This window comes from Phasianus colchicus, chromosome 1 (genome assembly GCF_987193195.1).
Source record: "Phasianus colchicus chromosome 1, bPhaCol1.hap1.1, whole genome shotgun sequence".
NCBI lineage: Eukaryota > Metazoa > Chordata > Aves > Galliformes > Phasianidae > Phasianus > Phasianus colchicus.
The window spans coordinates 133,226,434-133,249,337 of NC_143436.1; the positions used below are offsets into that span (position 1 = coordinate 133,226,434).

The 22,904-nt window shown below is 41.9% G+C and overlaps 1 protein-coding gene across 5 annotated transcripts in view; it reads right to left on the reverse strand.

The window, feature by feature from the left end:
• Positions 1–4,167: 4,167 nt before the first annotated feature.
• CNGA3 (cyclic nucleotide gated channel subunit alpha 3) overlaps positions 4,168–22,904 on the reverse strand; it is a 34,364-nt gene continuing 15,627 nt past the window's right edge. For 3 of the 5 annotated variants that reach the window (XM_090126911.1, XM_090126915.1, XM_090126919.1), the window contains exons 3-8: positions 20,104–20,220; positions 17,237–17,416; positions 13,168–13,287; positions 11,737–11,844; positions 9,938–10,044; positions 4,168–6,995 (exon numbers count right to left, since the gene is read on the reverse strand). In XM_090126911.1, the coding sequence (XP_089983037.1) occupies positions 5,587–6,995; positions 9,938–10,044; positions 11,737–11,844; positions 13,168–13,287; positions 17,237–17,416; positions 20,104–20,220 (2,041 nt within the window). In that variant the 3' untranslated portion in view covers positions 4,168–5,586. Of the gene's footprint in view, positions 6,996–9,937; positions 10,045–11,736; positions 11,845–13,167; positions 13,288–16,233; positions 16,288–17,236; positions 17,417–20,103; positions 20,221–22,904 lie in introns of all 5 variants that reach the window. The other 2 variants (XM_090126930.1, XM_090126926.1) reach the window with 2 other exon arrangements.

Consider the following 22,904-nt stretch of genomic DNA (forward strand, 5'->3'; position numbering starts at 1 on the left):
TCAACTGGATATTAAATTATTTGTTTAGAAAACATTGTAGTATAGCATAATTTGAGAGTTAAAGATGTGTAAAAACTCTCCAGAAATGAACTTGTAGTGGCATGGGGCCCGGCAGTGTTCTGCTTTTGAGTCCCAGCTGATGCACATCTGCCTTGCTGGGGCAGGAGGGATGCTCTTTGCCTTCTCATCTTTGACCTTCAGGTCACACTTAAGGAACACCTTCAGCACTTCCATCTCTGAATTTGTCAGATCGTAGAGGAAAATGTAAGATGGTTTGACGGTGCTCGTGGATTCATTTGGACGTAGGGCTTCTTTCACTGTAGGTGGTGAGAACAGTCTGCTGAGTGCCGTGAGGTGTTTTGTTGCAGGTGTAAATGACATCAGTACCTGATACTGTTTAAAGTATATCTGTGATATGTTTTGTTCTGGTGTAACTATGGATGGTAAACTCAAGGTGGTTAAGCTCAAAGAGGGAAGGTTTAGATTGGATGTTGGGGAAGTTCTTCACAGAGACTGGTGAGGTGCTGGAACAGGCTGCCCAGAGAGGCTGTGGATGCTCCGTCCCTGGAGGTGTTCAAGACCAGGTTGGATGGGGCCGTGGACAACCTGGTCTAGTCCCAGATCTGGAGGTTGGTGGCCCAGTGGCAGGGAGATTGGAGGTTGATGATCCTTGGAGTCCCTTCCAACCCAAGCCATTCTGTGATTCTGTGATGGTGGTTATGCCCAACTGATGGACATGTAAGACGGTCTTTAGGCGTGTCCAAAAGTTGGGCAGGTAACATAATTGCCTAGAAGTACAGAGCTCTCACTCAAGTGCTGTTATTGTAAATATGCTTTTCCTGTCATTCTTTAGCATTAAAATAATGCATAATTGTGTTAGCCTTTAAAACTGTAGGTTGTTTCTTGAGGAATCATTTTCAGGTAAGCTATGAAGACTTTGCAACTGACAAGTTTTCCATGCAAATATTTGCCTTCTTTCCCAAAATGCTTTCTTATCTCCTCAGCAGTGTTTATAAACCTCAGCTAATCCTCCAGCAGCAGCTGTTACAGTTCCAGATAAATAACTCTTGAAGTGGTGCAGCTCCAAGCTGCTCTCCTGCTCTACAGGAGTTCCAGACGGTCTTCTGTTTCTGGAAGAGCTCATCAAGGTACAGAACATGCAATTTCAGTTCTCTTTTGCTGGGCTCTGGGAACAGCCCTGAATGTTTTCCACTGGTTTTCAGCAAGGTTGAGCAAATTCTGGGTCTACAGAAGGATCACAAGTTTAGGTTTACTTAACCTGTGATTAAAAATCTCTCTTGGGTACTTGGAAGAGGACTGAAAGGATTGTTTTTCTTAAACCTGAAGGTACAGTAGTGCTATACAATCTCAATGGAACATGGACGTTTTAGGTGAAGGCTTTTGTCGATTGCGAAAAAGATTTTAGGAAAAGCCATCAGTGTGTGAGCAAAACTCAAGGAATAGTGTTTTGTGAATTTCTGACTGGGCTTATTTACCCTTTGGCAGGCACTAACATGAGCCTGGACCATGACAACCAAGGAGACTGTCTTCCCTCCCCATATTTTGAGGAGAGCTGACACTGAAGTGGGCTAGCATGAGCCAGGGTCTCCGTGAGTCACACTTCATCTAACAGCAGCCTTCACCACTGCAGTAGGAGCTTCAGACTGCAGTAACCCCCACCATAGGGGGATTAAAGACTTGTGGTGGCTTTGAGTGCCTTCATCCTGAGGTTTTGGTGTGCTTTGGGTTGTGCCTCATTCATCACACAGAACAACTCCAGCATTTCAGTACAAAAGACGCAAGAGAAGCTTCTTCCACGTTTAGCTCCACACAATCCTTTTCTGATACAAGCTGTTTTGATACTAGGGTTAGCCTCAAAGGATTGTGATAAATTACCTGCAGTTCCCACTCTGTGTCTATGCTGTACATGTACATGTCTGTTATGGAATCATTCAAGCTGGAAAAGATCAAGTCCAACCATCAGCCCATCCCCATCATGCCCATTAACCATGTCCCTGAAGTGCCACATCTACATAATACTTGGAACACTTTCAGGACTCGTGACTTCACCACTTGTACCTGTGCACAATTTCAACAATAATGGATGGGCCCCTCAGTGTTACTGAAGCAACCAAAAATGTTGAAGCCTAAGGTCAGCAGTAGGACTGAGTCATGTCCATGCACAACATGAGTGTGCACAATGACCTGCCTGCTTTAGCATTGCAGGGATGTCCCCAAACCCCTGCTGTATGAGGCTGCGTTGTGTGGAGCACTGGAACAGTCAGCCCCAAGACTTGCTCTAAATGGCCTAAATCCACATATAATATGAAAATAGTGGCAATCTTTTGAAGTTCGTTGGAAATATCTGAACTGCAGGGGAATTGACAGTTGGCTCTTTGCAGCACAGTTTGTTCAATTCATCAGCCCTGGAGATAAGCGGTGCCAAAAAACAAAGATGCTTTAGTGTTTCTCCATCTTTTTGTGTGCAGAGGCCTCTGGTCCTTGCTGAATTGGGCTCAGGGTGAGTGGCCTTGGTGGGACAGCTTCTCCTGCAGGAGGAAGGGGAGAACAACTGCTGGTAATGGGAACAGAAGACTAAAGAATTAAAGCCTAGAAACAAATGGAACATGTCCAAAGAGGCAAAAAGCTGAAACACAAACTACACATAGGGCGGATCTGGTAGTGCGCTTGGAGAAAGTCTCAGAGCTGCTGCTGCTTCTGGTGTAAAGGTAATGGTAGTGCTCCTTCTGGAAGGTGAGGACAGCCCGCTGTCCAGTGCATGGGGCTACAGGAGCTGACTTCCTCATGCACCCAGAGTCTGCCCTGCCTCTCCTCATGCTGCAGACCTGGCTGCAGAATCTCCTCCTCTATAGCAAAGTCATGAGGGCCGCTGGAAGCTGCAAGCCTCAGCATTTGGCTTGTGAGCCCAGTGAGTAAATTTGAGCTGGAAATGGTTGCGAAATCTGAATTTGGGGAACAAAAGGTCAAGCTGGCTGGAGACCCTCAGGGTGTTCCGTGGGATGTGTGTGTGTGCGTGTGTGTGCTTCCACCTCAGGTAGAGTGGAGGACAGTAGAGCTTCCCCAGCCTCCCTGAGGGCTCCACTGCTCAGCATCCTTCTTTCATCTCTCTGCTGTAAATTTAGGGTAGAATTGGGGATTCCCAGACTGACAGCTTCTCTCCGGAAAGCTGCCACAGCCCAAAGCCTGTGCAGTTGCCAGACCCATCTTGTAAATAATTCATTTTGCTGTCAGGAACACACAAAGGGTTTTATGAATGCTGAATTATGTAAACACGGATCTGATTCTTTTTGTCTGTTCCAGGATGGAAACGCTCATAGTGCCAGGGGACTCTGAAGCCAAGCACAAATGCTGCCATGTTGCCAGTCCAGACGTGGAACAGCTTTCCTGTGGTCAGCACTCCCTCCTGCTGTACTGCTGTGCCCAGCATGTAAGAGGTTTGGCTGATGAACTCCCTGCTCATCCTGGCCAGCAATATGGGACCTAAGCCTGCAATGGACAGACCAGCTCAGAGAGACACTGATGTGGGTGTGGAAAAAGAGCAGTTTGTTTCTTAATGTAAAGCACAGCCCTCTGCTTGCAGGTTAATAAATATTTGGCCAGAACAAAACTGTAGAGCTGATGTCTGAGTGTTAAGTGCAGGGGTTGTTCCTCAGCTCTTGCTGAGTGAGGTCTGCACAAGCAGGCTGACCACAAACACTGGCTGTGTGAGGCTGTGTGTATGCTGTTGCTTCCTCAATCTGGCCCTCCTGCACCTGTAGCAGATATTAAAAACCCCTGGGTCTCCTCTTTGAGCAACACTACCAGGCATAGTCCCCAGCTCCTTCCCAGGTTCTGTCTGGTGCTAACGTGTGAAGTGGATACTGGACTCACTGAACTGCTGGTTGCCTTTTCAGGCTGTGTGTCTATGCGTTCCCTAACAGCTTTCATGTTCCTTGCTTTTGTGCTCTTGGGTGGGCTCAAGGATCAGCCCAGCTCCTGCCAGGGGAGGAGCTCTGGGTAGCAGAAGGTTGTTGTAAGTGTGTATTTCTGCTGGATGAGGGCCCATCCCTGCTGTGCTTCTGGGTGTGGAGAGCTGGGCACAGAAGCAGGGTGCTGCCCCAGATGCCCTGCAGTAAGCACAGAATGCAGTGGTCCCCACTTGGATTTCTGTCACATCGGGGTCTTCCGGGCTATGTACTACTGGTACTACTGAAGTCTGTGACAAAACACTAAAAAAACAGGGGGAGGGATGAGAAAAAACACAGAGCTACTCAAAATAATTTAATGTACATGCTGTATCCACATTAAGGGGAAAAAGTGTCTTACAGAGATGAAAGATGGCAAAAGATGTGATTTCACAGTGCCAAAAGCTACACATTTTAAAGTGACCAAAGCCAATTCTATCAGGAGTTCTCTTTTTCTGGCATGTGATTGGCAGAGAGAAAGGAAAAAGGACCAGCAAACACTTTCCCTGATGGCTGAAGCTGTTGTACCCATCTGGTAAACAAGTGTTCTTGTCTTTGGTGGAGGGGAGGGACTTTGGCAGGTGTAAGTTCTGTTTGGTGTAAGTAATACTTGGAATGGTTCCACCTGTGTTAGTTAATGAAATAAAGAAAACATAGATCTAATGCCAGGAAAGATTTTGCAACAGAGGGTATGTTCCCAGCTTGCAGGAACCCTATGGGGAAGAAAGGGCAGCAGGCAGACAGGGACAGCCTTTCCTGCAGTACTAGAAGCTTACAGAATTGTTAAGAGTTGAAAGGAGTCCATCTAGTCCAACTCCCCTGCAATGAACAGGGACACCTACAGCTACATCAGATCGCTCAGAGCCCCATCCAGCCTGACCTTGAGTGTCTCCAGGTTCAGGGCATCCACCACCTCTCTGGACAGCAAAGCTTCCTAGCAGTGTCCCTCCAGCACTGAGCAAACCAAGTGTCCAGGAGCTGCAAGACACTCTTTGCTCTTCCCAGATTTTGTAAAGCTTTATTGTTATATAGACAACTTCCACCAGTGAGCTTTTGGGGATTCCCTCTCAAGTGAGGGTTGTTGTACACAGAGCTACACGGTGTAGGCCAAGTGCCTTCTTAGCTGTAGTCCTACAGCTTGTGCAGATTGCTTCACTGTGAAAGAAGAAGGATTCTGAGAAGCCAGGACGTGTATCCATGCATTTAACAGTCTAGGAAGGTAGAGCATGTACCCTATAAATATTTTCAAAGTCTTAAAAAAAAAAATCATAATAACCCCTCTACTTTAAGTATAATGCCTTCTTAACACAAGGTGTGTGTGAAGAGACAGTGTGTCAAGACCTACGCATGCCATACATGCACCGGATGGTCTGAGCATAACTTAGAAGAAATCCACTCCCAGTACAAAAATGTACCCAAATGATGGACCAAATCTCCCCTACGAAGAAGGTGACATTATCCTATTTACAAGAAAATTCTGCTTCAGTTAAAAATGCTAAAAACCATTCTCAAGTCCATATAAAAATAATCATGGCTATGTATGCACACACGTATTTATATACATTTATGGCTTTCACACATTCCAACCTTCTCCAGTAAGTAATGAAATATAAATACTCTATCAGTCCTTTTTCTGCTCCTCAGGTTTTTCAGGCTCTGCTTCTCCGATGGATAAGGTGCCACTACCGTATTTTTTCACTCTGGTTTCTACTCTGGCAAGTCTCTGCTTAACTTTTTGTTGAGAAGAGCTGTACTCTGCCAGGAGCCTCGCAAACCTCGTCTGCAGCGTATCCAGGGCTGTTTCAAGCCTGTCTATTTTTTCTTCCAAGTCTTTTGGGTCAGCTCCTGCTTTTGCTGCTTCCTCATCTATTAAATTGTCTTTCATCAGAATTTGTCGGCCCTTCTCTTCCAGAGCCTTTTTGGCTTCTGGGTATTCTGTGAGGGCTTCCATTAAATCATCTTTAGACAAGCAGAACAAATCCGAATAACCAATACTCCTTATGTTCGCTGTCCTCCTGTTGCCAGATTTGCTGCCTTTGATGTTGAGGATGCTGATTTCACCAAAGTAGCTGCCATCACTCAGGACTACAAATTGGGTTATACCATCATCTGCCACCACTGCCAATTTTCCCTCCTTTATAATGTACATTTCCCTCCCAATATCTCCCTTCTTGCATATGTAGTCCCCAGGACTGAAGACAGTAGGTTTCAGTTTCAGCACCAGCTCGATGAGCAGTCCTGCTTCACAATCCTGGAATATACGCACTTTCTTCAGTGTGTCCAAATGGACATTGATGGCAATTTCAGCTTTCAGCTTGTCGGGCAGATTTTTGAGAACTTCCTTTTCATCCACTGTTTTCTTATTGGTCCAGAGGTAATCAAACCACTTAATAACCCTGGCTTCCAAATCCTTCGTTACTTTTCGGAAATGCATGTACTGTTTAATGGAATCGACTTTGGCCTGGAACTCCGCCCTGGAGGCATTCATGTTGGAAATCATGGAGCCCACGTTACCGACGATGGTAGCGAAGATCAACACGCCCACCAGGAAGTCAATGACCACAAAGAGATACTCCTCGTCCTTCACAGGCGGAGGAGTTTCCCCAATGGTTGTTAGCGTCAGCGTTGACCAATACAGGCTGTAAATGTACTTCCTCGACAGGCGCCCATACTCTGGGATGGATACATTGGGGTAGACCCAAGAGTCGGTTCCAAAGCCAATTACCTTTGAAATTGCAAAGTATATACACGCATTCCAGTGGATGATGATAAGAATGTACAAGACAAGATTTCCAATACGAAACATGTTTGGATAATTTGTCCTGGTTTCTGTGCGGTCAAAAAATTCAAACAGGCGAGCAATCCTCAGCAAGCGGTTAAATCGCAGCTCGGGGTAGTTCAAACCCAGCTTCAGATACGCCAGGTCTGTTGGCAGAAGAGACAGCACATCCAGCTTGAACTGCACAGTTTGGGTATAATGATCTCGTAACTTCTTTTCGTCCTTTACCAGCAAGCCTTGCTCAAGGAAGCCTTGAAAGAATAGAAATAGATGTTCAGAATTACCACCAACGGTACGGAGTGACTTATGTTTCAGACACCTGAGAACATGAAAGCTTGTACTGTTAAGCACACAGACAGGAACACGCCGTGACATCGTGTTTCATTCTACATTTAAATATTTCAGTTAAGTAAATAGCAATGTAGCGTATGGGTGTCCAACCTCCTGGCTCACCTGGACGCACTCAGCGAAGAGGAATTGTCACGGGCCACGTATGAAATATATAATACAGTTAATATCTATAATCAACAAAACCTAGTTTTATTTTTGATTCAAACTGAAAAAAAGGGCAACAAAAGCATAAAACTATTGGGTTGGGCACATATGAGAGCAATGACTGCATTATCAGCACAGCGCTCTCTGCAGTTTTCTGCCCCACTCTGGGACAGCCGTACCTTTGTCTTTTAGGTATCTCTGCAAAAAGAACAGGGAGGTTGGTCTGCCTCGTATTTCATGAATCATTGGCATGACTCAGAACTGAAGTTAAGCGTGTGCTAAGCAATTGTGCATAAAATCAAAGTGGAATATTTTTAAATAAATGCTAAGTAGGTGTAATGGATTGCCAGAGAGTTTTTTTAGAAGAGTACAGATACCCCCAAGACTATGACAACCATTTTCCCTGGAGCCATGCCTTTTCTCTTGACCAGTGTAACAGCTGACAGGACTTCACTTTTCCTGGGGTAGCAAATGCTTCACTCTTTCTTTTGTGTGTTCTAGTGAGAGAGCTACCAAGCAGAATCTTATACATTAGTATTTCTTCATTCAAAAGACTCTGAAAAGCACTAGATTTTAAGAGCTATGGGAAGATGTAAGCTGTAGTAAGACCTTAAACTACACCTGCGTAAGAGTGCTCACAGGAACACTGCATGAGCAGCACAGCTGCAGGACTGGATCTAACCTCTGAAAGCTTGTAGCATTAAATACACTGCACAGGGTACACAGCCTACACACTGCAAAACACTTGCATCCAAGTGTCTGCCCACTACAGCAGGCAGGAGGAAAAGTGCACAGAGAGATTTCCTGTTTATCAGAGCTTATCATATTTTGCTCCTCTTTCAGCAATCTCGCAGCAGCAACTGTCTCAAAGAAGCATCTGCTGAAGGGGACCCAGCTGCACTTTGTTCTGCCCTGTACAGCACTGCTGCCTTTCTGGAATGTCTGCATACCTGCACATCTGCCTCATGTATGTGTGTATCAGTCTATACATAGTTGTAAACTGATAGTGAGTACAAAAAGAAGCAGTTCTTGTGCCACAAATGTGTCACCTCACAAGAAACTTCTGAAAGAGCTGCTCAAATATGTCCTTATTAGCAGTGCTATACACCTAGACAGAAAAGCTGGCCAGGCAACTGGATTTCTGACTCATCGTTATTAAAAATAGCTCTGAAAACACATCCCTTCTGAAGGTAGGTAACAGCTTCTCAGCTCTGTTTTGTCCCTTCACATAACTGCATTCTATAGAAAAACCTCCTGAAAGCATCCAGCCATGGTGTGAACCAATGATGATCAGTGAGAGGTGACACCTTTCTGCCTCACTTCAGTCATCAAGTAGGAGAAACGCAGTGAAGCTGCAGCACACCACAGAGAAGCTGCCACTGATCACGGTAGCTGTGGAGCTGCTCAGATCCCAGTGTGAAGTCAGTTCCTATCCCAAGGCAGCAGGGAGTCACACTCTTCCCCAGTGGCTTCAGCACCTTGCAGTTACAGGAGAAGACAGCAGACACATGTGGAGCCAGGAAGGGTTGCAAAGTGTGTTGTCAAAGATCTCGGCACCTAAAGAACTGACTCTCCCACGTGAGTGCCTGAAGTTGCAGCATACACTGCACCAAAGCTCTCAGGAGATCTCTGAGGTATTTCTGCAGTCCAACCCAGGCCTGCAGAACCAACATGCTCCGACAGCCATCTCTAGGGGAGCCTGTAGAAAGTTTATAACTCATACTGCACATTTTCTGCTCAGTTCATTCCCATCACAGTGACAGATAAAACTGCAAAAGAGGAACTTAGAGGGCAGAGTTGGCTTTTTAGCAGAACGTAGCCTATACAAAGTTGCCCCCAAAATGGCAGTCTTGAGGGTTAGGCTCCAATGTGACAGACTTACATCTCTGCTGAACAAGGTACCTGCTAGATTTTAGAATTCAGCTTGCTGCTGTGAGTTGTGTGCTTCTCAAACTGACAGCATTTTTAGCCTCTGTCTTGTAATTATGTTTACAACTTGTCACAAGCCATAATTGGTGTCAAGCTGTCAGCATGATTAAAAAAGAAAGAAAGAAAGAAAGACAGAAAGAAATGTAAAATTCAAAAATTTAAAAGAACTCTCATTTTTATTACAATCAGTGCACTTTTGAACCTTTTCAAGGGACACTTTGGGCTATAGATGTACCAGTAAACAGAGCAAGCCAGGAAACATTTTTTGGCCTGGAGACCAGCTACAGTGACAGCTTCTATTCATGCTCACAAATTCTCCCAGCCCCCTCCAAAAATAATACCAGGAATAACTCCCAGCCTCTGCTGTCCCCTAGCTGTGCTGGGATGCTGCTTGAAAGAGTGCTAGCTGGAATAGGTCAAAGTGCATCAAGGACTACTCTAGCAATTTAATGGTATGGACCACTGTACAGCCTATATTATGAACTTGTTTAGTTTAAAAAAGATGATTTCTTTAAGGCTAGAATCAGTATCTGTTGGGCACACTTAAATATGAAATCTTCTCAGCCTGCCTAGACTACAGAAAGATGAGGAAGCTGAAGATGAGCCAAGTGAAGTGCAGGTGTTGGTAAGTCTAGCCTTAAGCCATGACACTGCATTTTCCCAAAGCCTCCGCTGCTGCTTGAGACAGAGCACTATACTGGTGGATTTGTTTCTTGCTTTGAAATCCATGTTGTATCAGAAAACTCTGTAAAATCACCAGAAAACTCACCTGTCCTGAATCTGACAAACATGTCAAAAACATAGATGATATCAGAGCAATAGTCCAGGAACAGCCATAATTTAATATGGTCAATCTGTAGCTCATCAAAGCAGGCTCTAAAGAAACAAAGATAGAAATAAAAAACATTAGACCAACTATATAACCACAGTGTGCTAGTGTGGACTGGCAATGAAATGAAGGGCAGCATATCTCCATGCCTAGACATCTGCAGACTGAAGCTGTGTCTAAACAGACACTAGGATCTTGCAGAATTCACAATCGTGAATGCACAGATAGGGGCATGCAAGTGCCCCTACATTTAAATGTGCATCAGATTTTACATGAAAGATCCCCAGGAATGCTCATCTCACATCCATACACAACACATCACCATTAAGGTGATTCTCAACTAAAATATTTGCTTCTGAGAGGCCAACCATCTGCATCTCTCCCTGGCACAAGGTGAACCTTTTCCATAACACTCCGTTAGTTTGACTGAAGTTGTTTCCCACATCCCAAACAGGAAAACAAATACTTGAGTAACATCTTCCCATCCTTCAAGCATCCATAAATGTCTCACATTAATTTAAGATGACCCCTCATTGCCTGCAGCCTTTCCCACTGTTCTCTATTGGAGGATTTGCTGATGATACAAAACTGGGAGGAGGATTGGCTGACACACTTGAAGTCTGTGCTGCCATTCAACAAGACTTGGACAGGCTGGAGATGGGAGGAGAGGAACCTGATGAGGTTTAACAAAGTCAAGTGCAGAGCCCTGCACCCAGGAAGGAAAAACTGCATGCATCAATACAGGTTAGGGGATGACCTGCTGGAAAGGAGCTGCACAGAAGGACCTGGGTGTCCTGGTGGGCAATAAGTTGGCCATGAGCCAGCAGTGTGCCCTCGTGGTAAGCAGGCCAATGGCATCCTGGGGTGCACTGAAAAGAGCGTGGCCAGTAGGTCAGGGGAGGTGATCCTTCCCTGCTCCTTTTCCCTGGTGAGGCTACATCTGGAGCACTGTGTCCCATTCCGGGCTCCTCAGTTCAAGAAAGACAGAGAATTTCTAGACAGAGTCCAGCAGAGGGATGCAAAGAAGATGAGAGGCCTGGAGTGTCTCCTTTGTGAAGAAAGGCTGAGACCTGGGGCTGTTCAGCCTGGAGAAGGAAAGGCTGAGGTGGGATCCTATCAATGCTTATAAATTTCTAATGGGCGGGGGTCAAATTGATGGAGCCAGGATCTTTTTGGTGGCTCCCAGCAACAGAACAAGGGGCAAGAGGCACGAAATGGAACACAGAAATATGAACACGAGGAAAACCTTCTTTACTGTGAGGGTGACTGAGCACTGGAAAAGGCTGTCCAGAGAGGTTGTAGAGACTTCTTCTCTGGTGATATTCAAAACCCCGCAGCATGCTTTCCTGTTCAACCTGCTGTAGGGAACTTGCTCTTGTAAGGGTTGGACCAGATGATCTGCCGAAGTCCCTTCCAACCCCCACGACTCTGTGATTCTGCGATTACAAAGTTGCTGAGCCTGCAGTGGCCAAGGCACATCTCTGCATTCAGCCAGTAGGTGGCACACCAAGGCCACAGCCAGCACTCACGGGGATGCTCCTTGCACCTTACAGTTGGGTTTTCGAGGCAGATAAAGGAGAAGCATTGACCATCTTTTCCCAGTGGTACTTATAAACATATGTAAATATTCTAGGTAAGCAATTCATAAAAAACTACAGGGAGATCAGAGGATGATTTATGCAGGAAACATAGATACTTTAAATCTGAATCCTAAAATTGTTATTAACTTAAATCCATACCTGCATATAAGCATACACCAGTTATAGAACACAGGTGCTGCAATTATGGTCAGCCAGTTGTAGTACATATTGCTTGAAGGATCAATCACAAAGACCTCTTTCTTCTGCCTGGAAAGCAAAACATGTACATTTATAGTGGAAATTTTACAGTAGCCTACTGGTATTCCCTCCTTTGGAGGCCACTCGTCTCATGGTTAACTCACATCTGCTTGAGAAAGTACCTATGCCATGACCCCAGATGAGATACTACCTTCATCCTATTTGAGATGCTCCATTCCTGCTTGACACAGCTTTGGAAAAAGTAAGTGGGATTGGAAAGAAAAACAGAGCTATTCAACCTGCTGAGGCTGAAAATAACACCTTTTCTGCATATGACCCCCACCGAAGACAAAGTAAAGCATTAAATCTACCTACATGTTAAAAAAAGAAAGCAGCTTTAATCTAAAAAGTATTTCCTTTGCCATCTTCACAGCAGCATCTGAGCCATTTCTTCTCAAAAAACTGATCATCATCACAAAACTGGTGACCAAGAAATATGGTCTTTATTCAATAGAGAGCATTACCTCTTTGATATTTGAAACATTTATTGTCTTTGAAGCTACTTTACGGTACTGTAAACTCAGGTTGTCTTTGTATAGTAACTGATGCTGAAGAACACAGATTTGAACACAGGCTTTCAAATCAAAGCTTTGGTTAAGAAACTTGAAGTACTGAGATCAAGCCATTCCTACCTACACATCTCTATACTGAGACAGTACACAGCATTATATATAAATATATAAATCATATTGAGTTTAGGTTGACTTTTGGGGAACAAAACAAGGGACTATTTATATAAAAAGCATGCAAATGGTCTCATTTTGTTGCAGAAATACAACAGCTCTTCCTAGTCAGCAAGAGAAAACTTCAGTAATCACTAGTAAAGAACTATGCCATGTTTTAAGTAATCAGTTGTGCTGGTCAGTGTCATTATAGTAACTAAACTTATTAAGCAAATCTGTAGTTCTCTACATGTAAAATTTTTGTTCTTCATCCAAACTACATTTTTGGTGTGAGCTCTAAATCGTTACAGATATTCTGAAACCATGAAAATCCAGTTCAGATTTAGGATAGCAGCAAAGAGTGCTGCTATCCTAAAATGCCCCAATAGGAATAAAGTGATCTTGAACATAAAACCAAATGCCCAGAGGTAGATGAACTCCCTTTTAATGTCCTGGGAAGCTGCTCATGAAGATCTAAACAACAATATTAAAGACACAACAAGTCTGTTGAGCAGTTGCACCTTTTCAAAAGCGAAAACATATTAAAGGTTTGATGACATAACATTCTGAAGCCTACAGATCAATAATTGTAGTAGGAGTTTTCCAGTTAAATACCATACCATGCTTTGGAGTGCAGGAAAGGTGTTACAAGTATATTTGTTATACTTACTCTTCCTTTTTTTTGTCATCTTTTTTGTCATCTTTTTTATCATCTTTCTTTTCCTCTTTCTTTTCCTCCTTCTTTTCCTCCTTCTTTTCCTCTTTAACCTCTTTCTTTTCTTCCTTTTTGCTGTGCAACATATTGAAGCCTTAGAAATATTATCAATTCTACAGCAGCTAGGGGAAAGGGTGAATAGTGAGGTACAGGGAACTATTGACCTGGATTCTGGATGGGGTAGGACAGGATTTCTCAATGGTACCATTTATCCAACTGGTATAAATGGTTTGCAGGCCAAGGCTTCTCAAACCAACACCACTACATTACATAACCAATTGGCTGATTCTGTGCATTAGTCATCCATGTTTTCTTGGCCTTTTCATACAGCAGTGTACCAGGCTGGTTTTAATTAAATGCTTCCAGTTTGTTCCATCTTTAGAATTTAAGCACTTAAAAAGAAATCTATTTAATGAGAATGGACCACAAAATGGCTTAATAAACTATCAACATTCATGACATCTACAGAACCTCACATTGACCATCTGAAACTTTATTGGTGATCACATGAAATGAGGCTGAACCTCTTCTCTCAGTTCTTTAAAACCAACAAAGTTGTAATTAGTTGATTACCTCTCCTTTCAGCAATTGCCTTGGGGAAGAATCCCTGTCAGTGTTTGAACAAAAGCAGCAAATGTAGAGAAACAAGGTATGTCTCATTTCACTTAATCTCTGACATCTACATACTGGGAAGTTATTTTGCAAATGTTTTATTGTCAACACAATTAATATGAGCTATTTTAGATCTCTATGACAGGACAAGATGACTCGTGACTGGAGGAAGATAGCACTTACCAATACAATAGGTCTGTGAACAACTTCTACCTATCAGCAATGTGTACATGCTCTAATTCTTACCCTTAGGCATTTCCATAGAGACACAGTATCACAATATAATTTGGGAAATCTCAGACTAATTTTGCTCAAAAAAAAACCCTCTATGTCAGGAAAGTACCTATCAAATTAATCAACACCATTGAAACCTTTAAAATTATACACTACAAGGGGCATAATTGGAAAATTATTCATACAAGCTTCTCAACTCAAAGAAACAGTTTTTCATTCATCAAGGCTGACTTCTACACAGCAGCAGGAACTGCTACTCAAATGGTTTATTTCTTTGCCATTGGCCCCTTGGACTTCTACTGTGTTTCTTTCAAATCTGTCCTGAAAACATCTTCCTGTGTAGGAAACATGTCAGGATTTCTCTGTGTACTGCTATGCTTGGTGTCTGAAAAGCCAATGCACAGTTGCTGCTGTTAGCGTTATCACACTGCTGGTGAAACTTCAAGTGTCTGGCATTCTTAATGGAAAGGAAGACATGGATACAAAGTAATCCACTTCCAAAGGGCACCATCACTGTAGATTTGTGGCTGTTAGACAAAGAAAAGTAGGCTGAGACACAGAGTCAATGAAAAAGTAGAAGTGAGACTCTTCCATTTCTATAGCTGCTGTTCATCTCTCTCGAGGTATCTCCTAACATCATAATCCCAGCTACCTGTAGTCTGGTGGTCAAAGTCACTAGGAAGAAAAAGTTGGCCATAATCAAAGTCTTGAAAGCACTACCTACAGTTCCCCAACAGCAGGAACTCATAGGTCTTCCACACAAGGAAAAAAACACAACTTCAGAAAGACCTGCATCTTTTTTCCCTTATCAGTACAACTGAGTAAACTGTAATCCAGTTAACAGTTGTTCGTGCCTGTCATCATTGACAGCAATACAGTGGCATCTATTCAGTGTCTCCAGCACATTAAAAGGAGCACCTTCAGACTCAGAAAATGTCTTCATTATCTCCAAAGAAACCCTGTCACAGTCTCTGAATGAGCTGAATATTTGCATTTCTCAACTGTCAACTTCTTTGCAAATCAAGTAATTTTCAGACACTCAGGCAGGTAGACAGACAGGTGTTGTCTCCATTTAGCAATAATGCAACACCTGAAGGATGTAAGTTGTGCCTGAGCTATATGACTCATTGTCAGAAACAGGCTAAGCAGCATTTCCATTCTAATCAGTCCTTTGGGCCCTGGCTAGTGTGGTGGGCTCCAGGCTTCCAGCACCTTTAATTTTCCCAGTCTAAATAAAAAGCTGCACATTTCTGTCACTGTTTGCTGCACTTCCATTTCAGCTTTAACAAAATTTATGCGAGCCAAACCAAAACACTGCTTCAGGAGCAGGAAGATATGTTGAGATATGTGCACAAAACTTTCACAGCATCACTTCTAAATGAAATTTGCTGCTAGTCCACAGCATAAAAATCTACTGCTAGATGCTACAGAGGAGGTATGTCTTCAAATAGCCATGGTTTAATACATGCAATAAGCATTAATGTTGAGTGATTTTAAATTACAGGAATTCTTCACCTTTTCAAGAGATTTCTCTTTGGTCTGAAACTGTAAAATGTCCTTATCAAATAAATAAAATAGAGCAGCTTCTGTCAAAACTTCCGTTGCAATGGAAGCCTTATTATGTTGCCTATCACACTCTCTACATCTACAGCAACCATATCAGGCTGAGTTAAAACACACATTTTAGAAAGAAGGTTAGTGTTCATTTTGAATGCATATGGAAAAGGTTTATTGGTACCCTGCTCCATATCCACTTCTCATGTGACATCTTGAAATTTTGGGGGCACTAAAGATTTCTGGAAGGAGATTGGGTATGATGAAAAGGACCATCAGAAAATGAGTATCTTAATCTCATTTTAAAATTGAAGCATTAATAGAGCAATTGCTAATGCAGTGAAATCAGCCAGTTGAATAAAAGGAGGTAGGGACCAAATGCTTAATTAATCTGATTCATTCCTTGGAAAGTAAGGGTAACCAGACAAAAGGGATCATGAAGGATGCTTCTAATACCGAGAAAACTAGATCTTTCTTTATAATTAAAACCTTAGAAAGGTTTAAAGCCTTAGAAAGGGCTTAAGAAAAGATAAGGAGTTCATACCACAAATGTTACTAGGCTGGCAGGGGAAAAAAAGGGAGCTAGTAGCAGAAAGGCACATGGAAGTTATCAGTACTTACTCTTCATTGGTGTTGTTGCTAAAGTTGACATTAAACCTGGCCAAGGGCCACGGACTGCAGCGATTGAAATAAAACACGTTGAAGAGCGTAAAGGTTTTTGGCATTTCATACACGTGTTTACCAACATGACAGCCTGACTTACTAGCCTCTCACATATACACTGATAAGATTAGGAAGGTCAACTTTGACTGCGGCGCTAAGCCCCTTTGCATAACTATTTCAAGGCATCAGTTTCTATTTATCACGTGCTGGACATACACGTTTGTGACCACATCGGATAGCTGAAGCTTGTTCTCAGGCATGGTAACATGCAACTCACTATTTTTAGCCCTGTAAGCATTCAGTTACTATTTTAAATATTCTTCAGTCCTTCCAAGTCTTCTTCACAAATGCAGAGCCAAAGCTTCTGTGACAAACATACCTACCAGTGCTGCAAAATTAAATTTCCACAGTAGAACTGAGAATTAATGTAATACAGTCACAGTGTAAACAGTAGAAGGCAAGGATGGATTCTTCCTTTTATAGAGGTTTGTTGGCCCAAGATCAGTGTTCTCCCTAATGATTTGGAACCTGCAACTGTTATTGATACAGGCATCTGAAAAAAAATCTTGTCTGCTCATTTGAGCGATTAAAGGACAGCAGTCTGGCTAATTCAACAAAATGTGCTTTTACGTTGAATTTCTAAGGAGCAGATCAAATGAAGATGATGAGGCTGTGCTCACTGACAACAAATCAATGTCATCTATACTACCATGCAGAGCCCTTTAAAGTACTTGCTTTAATATAAATTATTATTAGCTGAACTCTTGAAAAAAATGAAGTGATTACTTGCTTGCCTACCAATCTTTACCTATGTAAAAAGCCATAGGAGTCTGTGCTCCATAGCATAATTCCAAACAGAAGGCAAACTTTTGACTTCATTTTCCTCTCTTGGCTGGCATTAAATTTACAACAGTAATTTACATATTCAGTCTTCCCCTAAAATATAAGTACATCTACTTACCTGTTTACTTCCCCAGGCTGTTCACGGATGCCCAGGAAGGAGCGGATGTTACTTTGCCTGCTGGACACCTCTACAAACTCTGGCCCTCGGATACGCTCTAGGAAAGAATCAGGCCTTTGGTCTTCATGGTGTAGATGTCTTGTGGCCCACGACCTCAGAGATACGACAAATCGTGACAGCCTGTGCAGAACAGACACACAACATTGACTGAACCACACAAGAATGTCAGAGGGATTAAGTCTTCCCCACAGTATCAGTTCAGGAGGATTTTTCTCCACTTCTCCACCTGCCACAGAAATGAGGCCTGATCGATTAACAGTATGAACTTAGACACTTTCCACAATTTCATACATCATCTTCTGCAGTTGATCAGGAATGTATCTCACACATCATCACTGTACCAGCACTGCAGAGGAAACAGAAAAACTCTGATTAAAGATGGATTTGCCAACTGGTCACAATGGAGACAAAAAACTTCTGACATTATGTGATAATGAGAGGATCTTGGACTGACAGATCAGGAGACATAAAATACTCACAAGAACGTATACTCAGGGTACACACAGTAGAAAAAAAATGCTGAATAGTTGGTGAAGAAGGATGGACTTTGAAAGAAGGTACAGTAAAATTTCGGTCACCTTCCCTTAGGTTGTAAAGAGTCTGCAGATATATTAATTGCACATTGCACATAAACCTGCCAACTGCATAGACAGCACTATGTCCTCATCCTAAATTTCAAGCAGAGCACTGAAATCGGATAAGCAAAACATCATGGCAAGAAAACTAATTACCACTGTATTGTTATGACTCATTTTATGTTCCCACTAATTGACTAAACCACATTACAAATTCTTGTAATGTTATCAAAGTTCAAACAAAAACATGCTTCTGAAAAACTGAAAACAACGGACACTGAAATATATAGAAAAGCTTTTATTTACTCCCCAAACAATATTCTTTGTTCTTTCCCATTAGCAGGCCAATTTGGACAAAAGTAGTGTTACTTCAGGTTTTCCAATCTTGTCCATGAAAATGCCATAATAAAATCCTGAACAACCTGTAACTTCTTACAGGAGCTCTAGGCTACTCAAGGAAAGCTCTTCACATTCCCTTCATATTGGATAATATTACAATCTTATGATAAAGTACACCTGTCTTACTGCACTTCTCCAGGGCCTAACTATACCATCTCATAGATCTTACCTAGGATTTCTTACCTTGAAATAAAAGGACAAATAAAGCAGGAATAATACCACATGTCAGAAATTAGAGAAAGACATTTTTAGCTCTTTATTCTTACACCAACAAAGCATCATATAAATCATCACCAATGTCCAACAACTAAGAGAATTCAAAATCTACCAGGAATGCAAAATTAAAACAAAGCTCCACATCAAAGTCTGAGATCAATTAATAGATTCCTAACTCATTTAGAAAGCATTGCATAAAATTAAACTGTGATTTTTTCCTCTTTATCTGAGCAGAACTCAGCTTTCACATAAGAAGTGGTATGAAAAACCACTCACATGGATGCTCTTACTTATATTAGAAAACAAGGCATTTTGAGAACTGTTAGTTAAGAAGCCAAACAGGTTCTACAAAATAAGATTGAGAACTCTATTTGAAGAAAGAAATAGCCTTTTCTTATTTCTGCCACACTGTTTTATTTTCACTTTTTTTGTCCTTTCCACCTCAAAGTAAGATACTCTCAGTGAAGTCCAGTAGAGACTGTTATCTTAGGTCTTTGAGAATCTGCATTTAAGAGGCATGCTATATTACTATACTTTATTTAAACTGCTGAGCATTCATGTTTGTATCAAAGGTTCCTTGCAGATTCAGAGAGTAAGAAATTGAAGTTATACAGGCATGTAACTCAAAGTATTCTGAAAAAGGGTATAGAATAATATAAACTAACATTAAGAAGCTTTCAGTATTGATATACACATGTAGATGATTTCAACATACACCGAAAAACATGTTTTCCACCTAAAACCAACTTCTTGCAGACTTTGTCATATACACACAGTGGTGTCATCACCTGACAACCAAATAAGGCAATACAAGTTTGTTCTCTACCACTCAAAAGCCTGAAATGTAAACTCTTTAAATGACCCTAGTTTTAAAGCAATATTTTTCTTTGAAATACACTATGCTTAAACTCAGCATGCTCTGTAGTGTGTATCATCATGGCATCAGGAGAAGAGTGTTCTGTAGTCTCAATTGGAAATCTTTAAAGTCGACACAAAAAGTTTTTGAAGCTCTGTTTCAGTTTTGTGTTTTAAGTCTACGTAAAGTAAATGACTTGAGCAAATGGTTTGACTTGAAATTTGCTGCCTTGTGCTCCTATTTCATTACAAACAAAACTGGATTCTAGAAACAGAAATTCTTGCATTCACAACACAAACACCCCATCTCCTCCTTTGCCAGAGATACCCATCAACAAGGGAACAATTGTTAGGCCATACATGATAGGAAAATAATATTGCATCAGCTACCAGCCAGAACCACTTATCCATTTACTCTACAATCTTGAGTCATTCCTGCTGTCACTTCTTGCATTTGCTCAACATTCAATATTTTTCAAATCAGATCTTGTAAAAAAATAAAACTTTTTCTTTAATCAGACTAATCTGTATGAGCTCATCCAGCACCTTTAGTATTCCAAGGCTTTTATTACAAACAAGTAAGCAATGAGTTCAGAATCAAGGTCAAAAGAAGCCTCTGTCACATTCTATATATACATGATCTTTAGCTGCACTCCATCCATCTTCTTTGGAAAGTGATGGCTCTTCTTACTTTACCTTGAAATAGTGATCAGTCTCTTTCAAATATGCTAATACTGAAAATGGTGTTAATTAGCCTGTTACCTTGCCATTGCTCCCCTGCCTGTGAATGGGCTCGTTTGTGATCCAGATGGATGTCTTCCCTCCATAGAAATGACTCTCTGCAGTTCTGAAGATGTATCCTCACACAGTGAATGGGTTCTGCAAAAGGAAATGGTTTTTAGATTATATACAGCCTCCAGCAGATTTTCCCCCATCCAATTATTAACACCACTGCACCAGAAAACAATATTGCAAATTATCTTCTTTCTACTAAAAAGACATACATTTGAGAAATGTAAAGTGAAACCTATATTCCCACTTTTCTGGAGCCATCCAACATGAATGAAGGCAGACAAGGCTCTGCCATCTGTCCCAGCAAGGTCAGAAGCTGATTTCTTATTGTCAATTACCACCCTGGTGTGCAGATACACAATTAAAGAAGAACACTTCATAGAATCATAGAATCATAGAATGGCCTGGGTTGAAAAGGACCACAATGATCATCCAGTTTCAACCCCCCTGCTATGTGCAGGGTCGCCAACCACCAGACCAGGCTGCCCAGAGCCGCATCCAGCCTGCCCTTCAATGCCTCAGGGATGGGGCATCCACAACCTCCTTGGGCATATTTGCTAGTCTAAGACCTCCTGCACTGCATCAGCAGCTTTCCTTCAGCAGGGAGGAAAGTTCTATGCCTCCAAGGGGCTTCAAAGTGACTGCCCACTGTTTTTTTCAGTATGGGTCTCCCAGACCTTCTTTGGGTTTAACAACCTGATATTTCTACCAATGTGGTTCCATTTTATGACTCAAATAACTCTTTTTCCTTTTGCTCCTTTCAGACTGTCTAGACTGAAAGGGAAAAACACTGATTTTACAGTAGATAACACTGAGTAGCATCACAGCTGTTCTTACTCGCTCCGTAAGTGAAACTCAGGCTGCTGCATGGCAAAATAGGCTTACAGATGTTCACAGCTACTCTGGTGGTGATGAGATGAGGAGACTGAGGTTACTGACACACAGAAAACTGCAGAATCTCAGCTGCATGCAGCTGCATTATAATGTTAAGTTACATGCAGTGTCTGCCAGCTCACATGAGTTCCCGTAAGACTGCTTATTAGCACAGAAATAATTAGCACTGAAAAATAATAGATGAAGCTTTGGCCTTATCTTTCTGTAATGGAGTTTTGGAACTGACTTCAATGGAACCAGGACTTTATCAAAGCTCACTGTGGATTTTTTTTATGACTCCTGAGGCTTTCTCTGTGTTTTTCACTCTTTACAAGATTTCATCACGTTAAGGATCACGTTTTTCTCCCCTCATAATGCAAACAATCTCTTACATGACTCTGTTAATTCACACTGCCACGAAAACACTGAATATGATGATACTTACACTACATAAGAACAGGCAGCAGCATTTTGAGTGTCACAACAGGATAATTAGCAGCTTAATTTTGTCTGTACTCACAGCAGGGAAGCTGGCAGACAAAGAATTAAAACTTTATTATACCTCCACACTACAAAACATAGTGACTCCTGAGATTCACAGTTTCTTAATTGTTTTATCCTCCTCTTCTAATAAGACGTCAAGAGATACAGGTTAGAATTGAAGAAGTTTTTACAACCCAGTTAACGTTGTGGGTGCTGTGACTGTTGGGGTTGCCAAGGTCAACCCAGCTCCTAGGGGACAAAGAACAAACTCATGGGACAGAAACCCATTATAGGCTACTGGATACACAGAGCCTACACCCAGCTTAGGAATTCTGCTGAGCTGGATGCTAGGACTAAGGCAAGCATAGATACTTGCAGTTTGCTCCTTTATCCCCACTCCATTTCTTTTGCTGAAGCATCTGCCTGCACTCCTGCTGGGGAAAGGATGGTAGGTTGACAGCATCCTTTAGACTGCACTGCTATGCCTGTTTTTACTACCTTGTATTCCTCCTTACAGGAAAATATATATCTTGCTTGTTCTTAGACAGTGTGGGTCCTAATGTTGCTATTGTTCTTACTTAGAAATCACCATCATTTCCTGAAAAGACATTTTCAAAGGAGGCGGAAAGAATTCTTAGAAAATTATTTTAATTAACAGAACTCAGGTTTGAAGAAAAAAGAGGAGTATTTAAGTTGCAGCAGCTTAACTGCTTTTAGTAAATTCAGGTTTACTTTACAAAAAAAGTTACAACATGTACAGACAACTCAAGAAAATCAAAAGAAGTTCGCAGAATCAGCACCAAAGGGCTTGCATCTCACCTTTACATTAATACTCAAAGTACTCTACCAGGCAACTCCTGTGGAAGCATCTGTCCAAAATTATACAGCAATTATAAACACATTCCACTTTAATTCACACAAGCAAAACTGAAAAGTAAATCTAAAATGCTCTCTTTCTTCCATTATTGTAACTCCTTATAAAACTCACAGGCTCATTTCTGATTTTTCTCAACCATGTTCACATAACACAAGAGAACTCATTTGTAAGCTGACTTTCTATCAATGCAGAGGAAGGTTAAAAACTGGGCTTCTGAAGTAGCACCTTCAGTGCACGTGGCCTAATTCTGACTTTATTTTTATGAACACAAACTCATTCCCATCCCAGACTCCATGAGTTTTGGCTGGTATCTGCAGCAAAACAGAAAGGACTGCCATTATTGTCCCATTAAGTTACATAGTTTGAAACCACCATGACAAGAGACTACACAATGTTAAGAAATAGAGAGCAGGTTACAAAGCAGGAACACTAAACAACTGTGCCTCCTCAGCTTAAGTTGAAACCCTGGGTATAAATTCAGACTGGGGGATGAGAGCTGGACAGCAGACCTGCAGAAAGGGATTTGGGGGTTCTTCAC